General features: G+C 37.2%; 1 protein-coding gene across 1 annotated transcript in view; it reads right to left on the reverse strand.

The window, feature by feature from the left end:
• The window catches only part of ST6GALNAC3 (ST6 N-acetylgalactosaminide alpha-2,6-sialyltransferase 3), a gene marked incomplete at its 5' end in the record, with an annotated part of 315,027 nt that extends 300,846 nt beyond the window's left edge, over positions 1-14,181 (reverse strand). Inside the window, 1 exon segment of the mRNA NM_001193679.1 lies at positions 13,985-14,181. Coding sequence (NP_001180608.1) covers positions 13,985-14,181 — 197 coding nt within the window.
• Positions 14,182-16,860: the final 2,679 nt, after the last annotated feature.

Here is a 16,860-nt window from a genome sequence, read left to right on the forward strand (position 1 = left end):
ATTCAAATTCAACAATTCATTAAAAGAATTATACATTGTGATGGTTTATTTTATGTGTCAACTTGACTGCATGATAGTACCCAAATATTTGGTTAAACATTATTCTGGGCCAGACATGGGGGTTCACGCCTGTAATCCCAACACTTTGAGAGGCTGAAGAGTGCAGATCACTTGAGGTCAGGAGTTTGAGACCAGCTTGGCCAACATGGTGAAACCCTGTTTCTACTAAAAATACAAAAATTAGCCAGGCATGGTGGTAGGTGCCTGTAATTCCAGCTACTTAGGAAGCTGAGGCAGGAGAATTGCTTCAACCCAGGAGGTGGAGGTTGCAGTGAGCCGAGATTGCACCACTGCCCTCCCGCCCGGGCGACACAGTGAGGCTGCTTCTCAAAATGGGATGCTCTGTGAAGATATTTTGTAGATGAGATTAACATTTATGTCAGTAGACTCAGAGTAAATCAGATCATCCCTCATAAACTGGATAGGCCTTATCCAATCAGTTGAAGGCTTTAATAGAACAAAGACTGGTGTCCCTGAGCAAAGAGGAATTCTGCCAGCAGATCGCCTTTGGAGTCAAACTGCAAATCTTTCTGAGTCTCCAGCCTACTGGCTTACTCCCACGATCTCATGAGGCAATTCTTTAAAATATCTCTTTCTCAATATCTCTCTCTATACACACATACACACACACACACACACACACACACACACACATATGCATATATACATACACATCCTGTTGGTCCTTTTTCTCTAGAGAACCGTGACTAATATACACACTATGAAAAAAAAAAGAAATTAATTGGCAGTGGTGGTTCAAAATAAGAAAATACAACCTTGAGAAGTTCCAAGAGAAAAATCATCCAGTCATTTCAATAGATGCCAGGAAGTCATCTGATAAAAACTGAACACACATAGGCATTATTTTAGAAAAATAATTTTAAAAACATTTGAATTCTTCCTTAATACGGTAAAGAAAACTAGGTCAGGTCAGCTTTACACTAAGTGAGCAAACATTAGAAGTACTGTCTTTAAAAATCTTACAGTATTGTTTACTATTGTTTGATAAGCTCTAGTCAATGCAATCAATATTGAAAAGAAATGAGAAAAAGATTATTTAAAAACATTGAGATTGCATACCTAAACAATGCAAAAAAAAAAAAAAACCCAAAACTTCCAGAACTTAATTAGAAGAGTTCAGTATAGCAACCAAATGCAGGAAAACATATATAAAATTAATAGTATTTTTGCATGCTAAAATAGTTACATATATCATTTTAAGAGCTGGCACTCAAGATAAGAAAAATACAAAATATCCATGAATAACAGTTTAGCAAACATTTTTTAAGCTCCTACTAGATACCACAGGAAGTCTACTTGAAATGTACATTCATAGTCTTTTTTAGCAAATTACTTAACAATTACTTGTGTAGATAAGATATTAGTAGAAAAGGCAATTGTTCTAATAGTGTCTGTTTTCAAGTTAACATTTAACGCAATTCCCATAAATATTCCACCAGAATGGTGAATGAAATTATTTTTGGCAAATAGTCACTCTCTCTACTCTCACCTTCATAGGAGGAGTATACTTCCCACTCCATTGATGTTGGACTTGCCCATGTAACTTGACTTGACCTCATGGTGGGTGAAGTGCACTTTACTCCCCCTTCATTTTGGGCCTCCCTTTGATCAATGGGATGTTAACAGATGTGAGGCCACCAGAAGCTTGCAATGTGCTTTCAAGATTGAACTTAGTCTTTTGTGCTTTTTCCACCATGAGAAGAATATGCCCCAGGTGGCTGAATGGTCATTGGTGAAGAGAGACACATGAAACAGACCAGGACCCAACTTGCAGCTTTGGAACTAAGCACAGCCGATCTCAGCCTGGATGGCAACTGGTCCACAAAAACATGAGCAAGAATAAACAATTGTTTAAGCCACTGAGTTTGGGTGATTTCTTACACAGCATTATTATGCAAATAGTTTTCTGACACACCCAAGATTTCCCATCTACTTAATAAAATGATGTTGAAATTCATATAGAGGTGAATTTATTAAAGATTTCTGAAAAAAGATGAGCAAAAAGAAGTAGGTCTAATACTACAAGCAACAATTATATAAAAATAGCATTTACCAAAAAAATGTTGATCAATGAAACAAAATAAAGAGCACAAAAAGACCAAATATATATATATATATATATATGTGTGTGTGTGTGTATGTATACCAATGGTAGCAATAATATAATAATAATAGTAATAATAATTGTAAAAATAATTATTTGTGACAAGTACTAGATTGTCAGAGCTCACAGGACAATATTTTCAGCATGTCTACCATTCCGGGGGCATGCTGGAAATATTGTCCTGTGAGCTCTAGGAAAGATACCTGAAAGATAGCTAACTTTCTTCAATCCAATAAATATCATTAAACACTATTGGAAATAAATAGTTATTGGCAAAATACAACACCATACCAAGCCACCAAAAAGTTATTTACTTTCTACCTTTTCTTCCTAAGAATATCACAAATAATTTACCTTGCAAAAAACTTGGGCTGCATTGCAATAGAAAAAACTGTTATAGTGTGTAAGTATAGATGAAAGAGATTAGAAAGCCACACTGACTTGCACAGCTGTTCCCGGGGAATCTTTGAAGAACTTGTACTTCTTAAAGAGGACAGGAATTATTTCTAGGATACTCACTATTTCCCTGCCAAAATATTTATTGTATTAAATACAGAATATTAAAACAGTGATGTATTCACAATGCATGTATCTTATACATCCCTGCCCTATGGAGCTAGACTAGTATATTTCAAATTTTTTCAATTCACCTTCTCCTATGGTCTTCTCCATCTCAGTCAATGACAATTCCAACCTTCCAGATGCACAGGTCAAAAACCTAAATACCTTTTTTAAAAGCAAACCTTCCTGTATCCAAGTGTTCTCATTGTTCAATTCCCACCTATGAGTGAGAACATGCGGTGTTTGGCACATGTATACATATGTTACAAACCTGCACGTTGTGCACATGTACCCTAGAACTCAAGGTATAATAAAAATATATACATATGTGAAAAATTAAAAAATGAAAGCGCAATAATTAATCAAAAAAGCAAACCTTATATTTTGGAATAGTTTCAGATTTATTTAAAAATTGAGAAGACAGTTACCATATAGCCCACACTCAGTTTCTCCATTATCAACATCTCGTATAGTATAATACATTTGTTACAATTAATTATTATTAATTCAAGTCCATACTTTACTCATACTTAGTTTTGATCTAATGTCTTTTTTTTCTGTTCAGGAGCCCATCCAGGATACCACATTGCATTTAGTTGTCACGTTTCCTTAGGACACTCTTGGCTGTGGGGGTTTCTCAGACTTTCCTCGTTTTTGATAACCTGAACAGTTTAGAGGAGTTGTCATCACGTGTTCTGTAGAACGGCCCCCAATATTTATTTGTCTGATATTTATCTCATGATTAAACAGGCTTATGGGATTTGGGGAAGATGGCCTCAGTGGTAAAGTGTCGGTTTCATCACGTCATACCAAGGGTATATACTACCAACACCATTTGTCACTATTGATGTTAACCTTGATCACTTAGCTGAGATAGTGTTTGTCAGCCTTTCCACCATAGTTACTATTTATTCTCCTTTCCATATTGTAGTCCTATTAAGGGAGTCACTAGGAGAAACCCACATTTAAGGAATGGGAGAATATTCACTTTTTAAAGTATTCCAAACAATATATTTATCTAGACATTTTAAATCCTATTCTTTAAATGATAGTGAAAGTTCTAGAGTGTTTCACAGATATACATTGCTTAAAAAATACTTCTTCAACCGGGCATGGTGGCTCACGCCTGTAATCCCAGCACTCTGGGAGGCCAAGGCGGGCGGATCAGGCTCAGGAGTTCGAGACCACCTTGGGCAACATGGTGAAACCCTGTCTTTACTAAAACACAAAAATTAAGCTAGGCATGGTGGTGCACACCTGTTGTCCCAACTACTCGGGAGGCTGAGGCACGAGAATCACTTGAGCCTAGGAGGTAGAGGTCGTAGTCAGCCAAGATCACACCACTGCACTCCAGCTTGGGCTACAGAATGAGACTCCATCTCAAAAAAAAAAAAAAATTCTAGTAATAAATACAATATGTGCTCATTGTAGAAAATTTGGAAAACATGTTTTTTAAAAAAATTCTAAAATTTACAACCCAGATATAGACCATCACAGTTAATATTTTGAAGTATTATCTCCAAACTTTCTTTCTATGACTACATTTAAAGAGTTAAAATAATCTTTCACATGTTATTCTACCTTCCTTATTAGCCTTTAACATTATGAAAAAATTTTATTTATCCCTAGGCAAAAAGCGTTTTCTTTTTTACAATTTCAGAGCCTAGCACAGTGCGTTGCATGTAGTAAATTCAACAAATGGGATCCCATGAACTTACTGACTTCATGAATTGGCAGACACTCTGTGAAACCATTTAAAGGAATTTGTTGACTAGGGTAGTCTTAGGTTATTGTTTTGCCACACAGGACAATGAAAGACACTAGCATAGAATCAATACTTTGGGGGCCTTGAAAAATTAGTTAAATCAGTAAAATAGTATGCACTCCGTAAGAGCTAAAAGAGAAAATGGCACATAAAATACTTAACACAGTGACTGTCATTTAACCTAACCACTGAGGTATTACAATTTTATTTATTTCTAGTCATTATATTCAATTATTTTTCAGAGATATTGTATTTTTGCTAGAACTTTGCTTCCCATGTATTTTATTCATTCTTAATCATTTTTATAGTCTGTGTTTGACACAGGCCCGCAATCCCTTATCCAAAATCATTTGAACCAGGTATACTTTGGGATTCGTAAATGTTCATATTTGAAGAAGACAATAGAGCAAATACACAAATACACATATTATGAAACACCACAGCAGGGTATTTCTAGAGGTAATTTTTGTATTTTTACAAAATACAAAATTTTTGGGCATGGTGGCAGGTGCCTGTAATCCCAGCTACTCGGGAGGCTGAGGCAGGAGAATCGCTTGAGCCCAGGAGGTGGAGGTTGCAGTGAGCCGAGATCGTGCCACTGAACTCCAGCCTAAGTGACAGAGCGAGACTCCATCTCAATAAATGAATAAATAAAGAATCTATTTATTAAATACTTGGCAAATGCCTATTAGTCAGATGACTCAGTTAACCAGACATACTATTTCCCAAACTTGCGGGGGGGTGGGGGGCGGTGGCGGATAACATTTGATATAAAAGCATATAGTTATTTTTGAAATGAAATATTCTGTAATGGCTATCTTTCTTTTGTGAATAAGCCTTTGTAAGGCTACTCTGAAAAATAAGAACTCACAATTTGATGCCATCTACTTAGTGACAAATTACCTTTTAGACATTAAATATAACTGTTTAATTGAAATTACTTGAATGTTCACTATTCTTAAGAACAGTGAAATGAATTTCTTGTGTAAGATGGTTACTCAGCCATCATCATTACAGGCTGCAATGCAAACACCTTCTAGGTGGTATTGTTCCAGGATACTCCTAACTTGGGTTCATGTTGTTCTCTTCTTTGGTGAACCCCAATTTTAACACTTCTTTAAATTACAGTTCATTGCTGATCCTTAGCACAATGTCTGGAACAGAATAAGCACTTTTCAAAATATTTGGTATTTGGTTAATACCAATTGCCATTTGATGAAAGCTTTTTGCACTAGTCACTCTGCCAGGCCATCAGCTTGAGAAGAGCTATAGAAAAACTCTCTACATCAGGACATGAGTTCTATCATCTTTTTCAACCCTCAAATCAAGGTATTTGTGATAGATACACTGTTTTGTTTTCCTTTGCTTGTCACAAATGAGGTAATTTGATAGTTGAATTTCTAATAGGCCCCTTTCAAGTGCGTTAACAAGATAGTTGGCAAATGGGGACTTTTCTACCTAAGGCTCTGTAATAAATAAAACTGCGGTATATCTTCCTGAGGAACCGATTACTACATTAAAACCTATGATAATAATGGATTTTTCATCAATAAAAAATGTGATTTGTAAAGCGAAAATCAATCTAGTTTGACTGCTGATGCCTCACAGCAATAGAGAAATTTTCATCTAACAATTATAATAAAACTATATGATTTATCAGTTGAGTACGACTAGCAATTCAGGTAGTAGTCAGTCTTGTCCAGCCATTTTCTGGCATTATAACCTTGGGAAATTGACCTTCATTTTTCTACCACAAAAGGATAAGCTAGTTTACTAAGCAATATGCACCTAAGCAGAAAGATAGACAGCGTTCACCCCTTGCAGACACCTGCACTGACTGATGGATGTGACTTGTGTTTGGCCCCCCAGCAGGTTTGAGAGTGCAGATTTGGAAAGACTACTCCTCTCCTCCTTCAGATGGCACCTTGTTTAAAGATGAGTTACTGAACATTTGGTGGTGGTGGCTGTAAAATAACTACAATATATCAGCTAGGACTTTTTTGGTTGCAAGGGACAAAAACAGTTCAAACCAGCAAAAGTAAAAAGAAGACAAATATATTGGCTTATACACCCAAACCATGGGGGATGGGAGGGGAGGCTGCCTTCAAGAATTGAGCTCAGGACCTGAAGTGTTGTCTGGGTCTTCACATTAGCCTTGCAACTTGTTTCTGCTTCTCTCAGTGTCTTTGTCTCATTCTCTCTTGGGAACACAGCTACTGACATCCAGAGAATCACATCCCAACAGCTTTACCACCAGAGAAAAGGGGGCCTTTCCTGCCAGTGTGTCCCAGAAAAACATAATAAAATTTGAGAAGGCTTCAGAATGGCTCATCTTGGGCCATGTGCCCACCCCTCAACCAATCACTTGATTGACCAATCACTAGCCTGACTTTTCTGCTCACCCTTGTGGTCAAAAGGAAGGGCCACCTTCTCTAATAAAGGGAAGGCGGAGAGTAGACAACCACAAGAGGCACAATATACACCTACCTGACTATATATATATATATAATGGTGTGTGTGTGTGTATATATACCATTTTACACCATTTACACACCATTTTACATACCATTTTAATGTATAATGTAGTAGGTTGTATATATTCTATGTATGTTTGTATTTAAGCGGCTAGAACTTGATCTGTGAACATGTATGCATGTATGTTGCATGCATGCATACATGTATGTATTTTCCATATACTTGTATATACTGATTCATAACTATGAATGTATATATATATTGCATGTATGTATTACTCCTATGTCTAAATAGGAGTGTGGTCTTTCCATAATCCCACTCACATTCCTAGATCATAATTACCCAATGAATGCATTTTCTATCTTCTTCTATATTCCAGAGTAAGTTCCAGCCAGGTTGACCTATGTATTACCTGTACATGTGCCTGACTTCCTTTTCTGGAAGTCAGAGGATTGCAGAGGCCTGGGCAGTACTTCAGGGGCCCCTTGGAAATGGGGAGTTGTGTCCATGTCAGGGGTACACAGAGAGGAGCATTATTAGAAGTGACCCCCTACATAGTATGCAGGGCAATAGGGCCAAGGTAAGAGCACTACACGACTAGATAACCAGCCAAACAAAAAGAAGAGCCACACGATTAGGACTAAAGGTATTGAATCCAGAGAAAGGTATGAAATGGATCCACCAAGTGTGAGGCAATGGTGATTACCAGCATAGACATTAGGGCTTTACTGTAGCTTTCCATGTAGTGTCCTTGGCCTACTGGGTGTCATAGGGGCTGAAGGAAAATGCACAATACATATTCTGAACCTTTGCTTTTTTACCCAGCTCTGCTTTGTCTTCTTCCTCTGTCCCATCCAAATCTTTCTCCAAAGCACATGTCTCACCTCTCCCACAAAAGCTTCCTGGAAATATTCTAACCCACAGTGGCATCTGTCCTTCTCATCTGGCACTCATAGATTGTCTGGAGATATGGTCATTGATTGAAAGTTGCTATTTCACAACCAGACTGAGAAACATAGTCATCTCTTCTCCACTCAAAAAATATATCCTTTCATACTTGAGAAAAATGATAAATTATCCTAAAAATGACAAATCCAATACGCACATGTCAAATTCATTTGGGAGTAAGAGCATGGCACAGACATGGTGGTAGGGGTGGGGCTGTCAGAACAAAGGATGAAATCAATGAGGAGGGTGGTAAAAAGTCACAAAGTTTTGATTTATTATATGTTAATTTAGCTGTTTCCTTTTCTATAACATTTAATACTCAAATTTCATTTTGCTTTACGATTACATAAATGGGAATGTTCGGATTTTAATTAACAATTAAATGGATCAGTTTTAAACTTTTGGGACATACATTTGCATATAATTGCTCTCAATATACTTACGTAAAACCCAAAGCCTCTATTACCAAATATAGAAAACCTATTCATGTCAGCTTTAGTTACATGTGTACATTTATTTAAATGTGTGGAGTGTGTGCTTTTATCGCCAAGAAAGTCAGCTCTCTTCCTTAATTGTTACTATAACCATAATTTGGGAAATTCTATTGCAACATCAATATGTTATGCACATCTTTAATTAGGCTAGTGTGGCCTGTCTGTCACAGCAACTGATCCTAAATATTCCTATTTAGTCTACTTGAGGTTTTAAAACGTTCTCATTTCTTAAAGAGGCATACTTCAGCCTCATTAAATTGTTGAGTAAGTCAGTATGCAGCCCTGCACTTGCTTCCTGTGTTCTGGCAATCTTGCACCTCTCCACTTGGCACATTTCAGGCACCCAGGGAAAGGGCACTCTTCCCCAAATACCAGAAATCCTCTGTAGCCCCAGCATCTTAAGGGGAAGATCCTATCAGGTCTAAGGAAGACATCTGTCACCCTCACTGATTACCAGAAAGATCTGGCCTTGGCATCCTATTGATCACCCAAGCTGGATCCTTTCATCTAGCAGTAAATGCAAATAAACTGCAGGCTGCTTGCTCTGAGCAATGTCTTCACACCAGGTCACACAACAAAAAAGACAACACAATGACTGAGTCCATCATAGGCAACTACAAATAGAACTTAGCTTGAAGTTCGTTTTCTCCTTTTTCCCAAAAATCTGCCATGATCTCAACAGGAGAAAGCAAGATTACCTTGAACCAAGCCCTGGACTACCTTAGTCCTTTATACCTCCTCTGTCTACTATAATTAATAATTTAAAATAAATAGTATTTGTTTTAAGGGGAAAATAGGGTTTTAGGATATTGTGAAGCATGTTTCTGCTTTTAATTTTTTTCTGGAAAAATACATGGATGACATATACTTTTTACCATACCCAAAGCCAGTTGATAATACAGTAATTCTGCCATAATGCTATAGGTGGAATCTCCACATTGTCATTTTTAAAATGGGGGATTGCATTATAGACACAGTAATGACACAGCAGGGAGGTGAGAGCAGGGTCTGTTGCAAAATCTAAATCACTCCTGATCCAAGCTTTGGTTTGAAATCATGGTTGCTATCAGCTTAAACATGTGTTGATGAGAAATTTGGGGCTCCGTGGCCAGCGAAGACTTTCAGAATTTCAGCACTCACCCAGTTAGTTGGCACTCATTTTTCTTCCCTGCTTCTCAAGACTTCCCCTCCCCCACAGAAAAGAACCTTAGCTTACACTCATTGAGAAAGTGAAGGGGAGACTGGGTAAAGAGTTAAAGCCAATCACCAACTCTGTTATATTTAAATCATCATTATTACAGTCGGAGGAATATTTTGATCTCTCTATTTAACCCCTTTATAATAGTCATCACAGTTTTCACATGCTCTTTTTTATGGATCTACATCAGGGAAAAAAATAAACAGCTTGAAATATAAGCAAAACCACATCTCTCCTGTGTTCCTTTTATTTTAATTTTTGTATTTCCCCTGGGAACAGATCATTTAAAAAAAAAACAGATTAATTGATAAAATGAAGCAGAGCTTAAACTGGGTATAATTTACTATATGTGGGGCCTTCAGGGCAGGCTGTCATAGATTCACAAACCAGCTATATTTTCACTTGTGCCAATCCAAAGGGACCAGAATCATCTATTTTTAAAAGATAACTAAAGAATCAGATTTTGCTCCTAAGCAACCCTACACTCCACAGTGTCCACTAGATGTTTGACCTAATTCTGCTGCCTCCCATTCCACTTTTCTTTAGACAGTAGTAAAGAGACATTCTTTCTTGTAATCATTTTAGCTCATAAAATCTATGACTAGTTACAGCAACTTCTGGCCAAGCTGAAGCATGAGGCAGTAAACCCATCATCAACAGCCATGGTGTTTGCAGATGCTCTAGGTCTGGAAATCACTGCTGGCATGCCTGCATATTTAAAAAAGTACTAAGAAGTTTAGTAATTTCCATAAACCATATGCATTTAAGGGGAAAGTCTTCTGAGAAAACTTTAAGGGCCGAGATCTTGAAATAAGTAGATCAGCTTGGTGATCACCTGACTCAGTTCAGCTAAGCCTATTGACCTTCTCAGAATTAGAATAGAATAAATAGGGACTTAGTGTGTGATAATCTCTGAAGCATGGTTTTGTGATCACTATTTAAGCTATTTGTCCTAGAACACTGAACTCACCACCTATCATTTCAGCTATATTACTTTGGCTCTTGAAAGCTTTATCATACTGTGTCTCTTATTTAATGTAACCATTTCTGCAATGGATTGCGCCTGAGGACATTACGGTGAGAACAAATGCACAATCACTTGGGAGTAAGAGCATGGCACAGACATGGTGGTAGGGGTGGGACTGTCAGAACAAAGGATGAAATCAATGAGAAGGGTGGTAAAAAGTCACAAAGTTTTTATTTTCTCCCGATTTAGCCTAGAACTACTTGAATTTAGGAGAAAATCTGTCATTCCCTTTGAGTGTTCTAATGTTTTCAACTTTCATGCAAAATTTTCTGCTCTATCACCTGCATTCATAAAGCAATACGGGGTCTATCATGCATAGACCAGAACTAGAGAAATAAGTTGCTTATGTGTCTGCTAGTCTTCATAGAAAATCAAATTGCCTATTTCAAATATTCCTAGTTTGCTTTAGATAGCTTAATATCCCATTGCTTCTTTTTAGTTATTTCCTGCTGCTGAATTAGGTGAATTGTTTTGTATGATTCCTTCCCCATGGTAAATGGTAAATAAACATCCCTCCTGGGATCAGAATATATTTTGAATTTTTTAATAAAATAGACATACAAGTCCAAAAACCATAAATTTATACTTAATAAGTGGACTGTGAACATCTGTGTAACCTCCAACAGGATCAAGAGATAGTATATTGCTAAATCCCCAGAAACCCATTCTGATCACAAGCTGCCCACTCCTCTCAGAGGTAACTACTAGACTCCCTTTCATAATAATAATTTCCTTGCTTTTTTTTTCCTTTTTTAGTTTACCGTTGTATATGTCCCTAAGCAACATTATTTAGTTTAGTCTCTTCTTGTGACCCATAAACGGAATCACATTGTGTACTTTGCTTTATCTTCCATGTGGTCACATATACTTGCAGTTTCTTCATCGTCATTGCTGTATGGTATTCCAGTGTATGTGGCACGACTCTAATTCATTCTCCTACTCATCAATATTTAGGTATATTCTAGGTTCCGGCTACTAGGAAAAATGCTGCTACATGTTCTGTCCATGCCTTCCAGTGCACGGGTTCATGAGCACCTCTAGTGTAGATATCCATGACTAGAAATGCTTGGGCATGCAGCATGTAAATCTTCAACTTTGCTCAATACAACAGTGGAGCTGTTTTTTCCAAAGTGGGTATTACAATTTTTACTCCCACTACAAGTATACAATAGTATCTGTTGTTCCACATCCTCGTCAACACTTCGTATTGTCAGACTTCTTAATTTTTTGCCAATCTGGCATTTCATGCATATTAGTATCTCCTTGTGATTTTTAAATATTTTTCTCATTGTGGTTTTAATTTGTAAAACCATGATTACTAATGAGATTGAGAACCCCTACATGTGTTTATTCCCCCAAGTCCAGGATCTTTAAAATGTACACATAAATTCTGGTACTCTGGACTGTGATAATTTGATGTGATTCATACTGAACACTTTATGCCATACTGGAAAGTACAGAGAAAGCAAAAGCAATTCATTAATTGAATAGCAATTTGGAGCTGGGAACCTCATAAACTTCGACTTATTTTATCCTCAAAATAATTTTGCTAGGCTGATGTTGTTATCTTTATTTTGCAAATAAGGAAATTGGGGCTCTGAGGTTAAGGAAGTTACCCAAAAGCAAATATACTGCTTAAGTTCATTAAATGTTAGAACTGACTCTCAAACCATGCCTGTGTGCTTCCAAAGCCCAAATTCTTTCCAGTAACTATGTTTTCTCCTAAGAAATAACCTTTGCAGGAGCAAAATAATATTCAATATTCTTTTGTAAAATCATTGTATTAAAAACTACATCAAAATAATTTCAAAGATAGCCCAGTTAATAGAACTAATTAAATAACTGCATCCATAGGTCAGTTTTTCCTTTCACACTCTGAAATCAAATTCATTAATATTTAAAGAAATGAAAGGGTCTTTGATATTTGACGGGATTTCCCATATGAGAATACTTCGTGAGACATTTTAGTCACATGTTTCATTTTCAGCCTGTGACAGGCACTTGTGAATTGATTAACACCATACAGTAGAGTTATAGAATATTAAATGATAGCCAGAAATAAAAGTAACAAAAGATGAGGGTGAGACAAACTCTCCTCAGAGAGATACATTTTTATATAGGTAATCAATTTATTAGGACACTCAACAAATTCAAGCAATAGACACTTAAAAAAATTAATTTAAAACCAATTAGAGGATAAACATCAAAGATTCTAAGAATTTATGTGTTATTAATGGTGCTTTTTTCAACTATAAAATTCTAATAAAGGCCTGTAAATCCTGCAGATACAGAAACAATTTTCGAAGAATCAAATTAACCAGAAGCAATGACTCAGATATGAGATTACCTACAAAAGGGGGTAGACCAAGCTTAGCATCCTCCCAGAATGCTGAGAATAACTCTCAGGACAGGAGTAGCATTCCATGCATGACTCTACCCTCTAGTATCTTTACAAAATGACCTTTCGATGGGAGCTGATCCAAGACTCTCCCTAGTAATGTAGACACACTGGTAGCTTGTACCTTTGTTACCAACAATTTCAAACAGGCCTGGACTTTGTTTCTCTGAATATTAAACTCACATTCATCCAACTCCATAGAAATGAATAGTGAAAACAATTTTATTAAGCACTTCTATATACATCACATATTTTGTGAGGTTCATTATTTTTATTTTACTTTATGAGACAAATGCTCGCTTGCAAAAGTGCTAGCATACTGTGCACTTTCTAGTTGTCAATATACCTCCATCCTCTCCTGTACTACCAATTGGCTACAAAGATTTAAAGGTTCTGTGATTATAGGATTTACACGATTTTAACCCCTTTAAATTTGAAAACTCTTTAAATCCCATTATCTCTGCAGCCACTGCAAATTTTAAAATCAGCTTGGCCTTTTCTAGCTCCAAGTCTAAGGATTACAGAGTTTTAAGGAGTATAAATGCATTTTTGAAGTTCTATAAAGAGCTCTCCCCAACCAGTTGACCTACAGGAAATCAAGCCAGCCAGTTCTCCAGCTGGTAACTGCTGATCAGAGCTTCTAAATGGAGAGATATGTACGTTGTGCCACAAACCACCAGGAAAACAAGTAATTGCTTCCTTGACTCCATATGAAGCCAGTGAATCAGAAGATTTAATGTAGGAGGGGTGGCAGATTTAGACATTTGTCAGTAAATGTCTAAGAATAATAAGACAGAAGATGTTGTCAGGGACCCAAGCAAGCTCTCCGGGGCAGAGAGAGTAAGTTCAGTGAGTTGGAAGCCCTCTGGCTCCCAAAGAAAAGCCGTTACCATGGATACTCTCCAACTGCTAGGTAACCCTCTGGGATCTTACCTCTTGTGTCTTCACATTTATGTATCCATAGTGAGTTCGAAGGGGCCGCCTGTATGTGTAGGAGAATGGTATCCACTTTGTACCAGGTTGTCCAAAGCAGTTTAGTAGCAATGGGAAATTCACTTCATTTACAAGACGCACAACCAGCAGGAAAAGGAACGCTGCTATGAAGCTCACAGCAATCACAGACTTTCTCTACAAAACATTAAAAAAACAAAAAGAAGAATGAATGACTTTCAACCAAAGGCAGTCACAGAAGGAGGTTCCTTTATTCTTCTCTTTTTCTTTCATAGGGGTCGAAGGATTCTGTCATTCAGCATATTTTACCTGGAAATGGAAAATAATTATTTGGTGACCAAATTGTCCTAGTGTGCTGGGCTGCTGAGAGCAAGCAGAGCTGCTTTCTTGAACTCTTCCATTGCATCTCCACCCTTCCTTATCTCACTATATTCCTTGTAAACTCCTATTCAGTTTGCAAAACCCCAATGAGACATTTCCAATGACAGGAAACCTTTTCTAATTGCTCAATCCCCTCCTCACCACCATGCTTTGACCCCCAACGTATCCACTCTAACAGAGGTAAAGTCCCATCACTCCCATAATTTAAAGACACTTCTATTGTTGTACTTTTTCACTGTGTAATTATTTATGTGATTTTCCTACATGGATTTGTGAGTTCTTAGAGAACTGGAATGTACTGTGTCATCTTGATCTCTGTATCCCAGGCTCTTAACATGGTACCTTACATACTACAGGCATTCAAAGAATATTTGAGTGAAACAAATGAATGAATAAATAAATGAATGAATGGATGTTCACATTCTTGTAGACACAGTATCATTATCACTCATTCTTCTGTTTCTGTATCTAGCACCCTGTGTGAGTAGGAAACTCTGCCTGTGCTGTAGGATTTGCAAAAGTAAGATTCAAAAAAGTAACAAGAGGAAAATAAAATTATGCCAAGCAGCAGAACATTCCTCTAAACATACTGCCATGGAAGAAAAACAGGAACAACTGCATCTGATTGAGAAGAGAGAAAGCAAAGATGTCTTTGAAATTGAGCTTGATAAAATGCATGTGTTTTAATTGACAGATATGTGTGAACAGAGCTTTCCAGAGAGAGGAAACAGCACGCAGACAAGAATACATACAGTTACACATAGGCATACAGTAGTTTGTCTTACTGGAGCACGAAGAAGGAGAAAAAGCTAGAAACACAAATGATAACTTTATTCTGAATTGCCTCAGATATCAAGCTAATGCATCTATACTGAGTTTGCTAGGTGATGGAAAGCCAAAAGAAATTTTGTTTTGTTAAAGGGGACAGTTGGCCACATAAATGTCTTCTTCTGAGAAGTGTCTGTTCATATCCTTTGCCTACTTTTTGATGGGGCTGTTTATTTTTTTATTTTTTATTTTTTTGTAAATTTGTTTAAGTTCTTCATAGATTCTGGATATTAGCCCTTTGTCAAATGGATAGATTGCAAAAATTTTCTACCATTCTGTAGGTTGCCTATTCACTCTGATGGTAGTTTCTTTTGCTGTGCAGAAGCTCTTTAGTTTAATTATATCCCATTTGTCTATTTTGGCTTTTGTTGCCATTGCTTTTGGTGTTTTAGTCATTAAGTCTTTGCCCATGCCTATGTCCTGAATGATACTGCCTAGGTTTTCTTCTAGGGTTTTTATGGTTTTAGGTCTTATGTTTAAGCCTTTAATCCATCTTAATTTTTGTATAAGGTATAAGGAAGGGGTCCAGTTTCAGTTTTCTGCATATGGGTAGCCAATTTTCCCAACACCATTTGTTAAGTAGGGAATCCTTTCCCCATTGTTTGTTTTTGTCAGGTTTGTCAAAGGTCAGATGGTTGTAGATGTGTGGCATTATTTCTGAGGCCTCTGTTCTGTTCCATTTGTCTATTTATCTGTTTTGGCTGAAGCCAACAGACATATGAAAAAAAGGTCACCATCACTATTCATTAGAGAAGTGCAAATCAAAACCACAGTGAGATACCATTTCACACCAGTTAGAATGGTAATCATTAAAAAGTCAGGAAACAACAGATGCTGGAGAGGACATGCAGAAGTAGGAACATTTTTACACTGTTGGTGGGAGTGTAAATTAGTTCAACCATTGTGGAAGACAGTGTGGTGATTCCTCAAGAATCTAGAACCAGAAAAACCATTTGACCCAGCAATCCCATTACTGGGTATATAACCAAAGGATTATAAATCATTCTGCTATAAACACACATGCACACATATGTTTATTGCAGCACCATTCACAATAGCAAAGACTTGGAACCAACCCAAATGCCCATCAATGATAGACTGGATAAAGAAAATGTGGCACATACACATTATGGAATACTACACAGCCATAAAAAAGGATGAGTTCATGTCCTTTGCAGGGACATGGATGAAGCTGGAAACCATCATTCTCAGCAAACTAACATGGGGGCGAAAAACCAAACCCCACATATTCTCACTCATAAGTGGGAGTTGAACAATGAGAACACATGGACACAGGGAGGGGAACATCACACACCAGGTCCTGTCAGGGAGTGGGGGGCTAGGAGAGGGAGAGCATTAGGACAAATACCTTATGTAGGTGACTAGTTGATGGGTGCAGCAAACCACCATGGCACATGTATACCTACGTAACAAACCTGTACATTCTACACATGTATCCCATAACTTAAAGTATAATTTTTTAAAAAAGAAAAAAAAGGCGGGGTGGGGGGAAGTTATGAATTATAATCAAACATCAGTGTTTAAGATGCTTTGGAGCAGGGAGAGAGTATAGGTAGGCAGTGACTAGTTAGGAGGCTATCCCAATTGCCTAGGACAGAGGTAATGAGGGATGAAAACTAGGGCAGAAG

Source organism: Pan troglodytes, chromosome 1 (genome assembly GCF_028858775.2).
Source record: "Pan troglodytes isolate AG18354 chromosome 1, NHGRI_mPanTro3-v2.0_pri, whole genome shotgun sequence".
NCBI lineage: Eukaryota > Metazoa > Chordata > Mammalia > Primates > Hominidae > Pan > Pan troglodytes.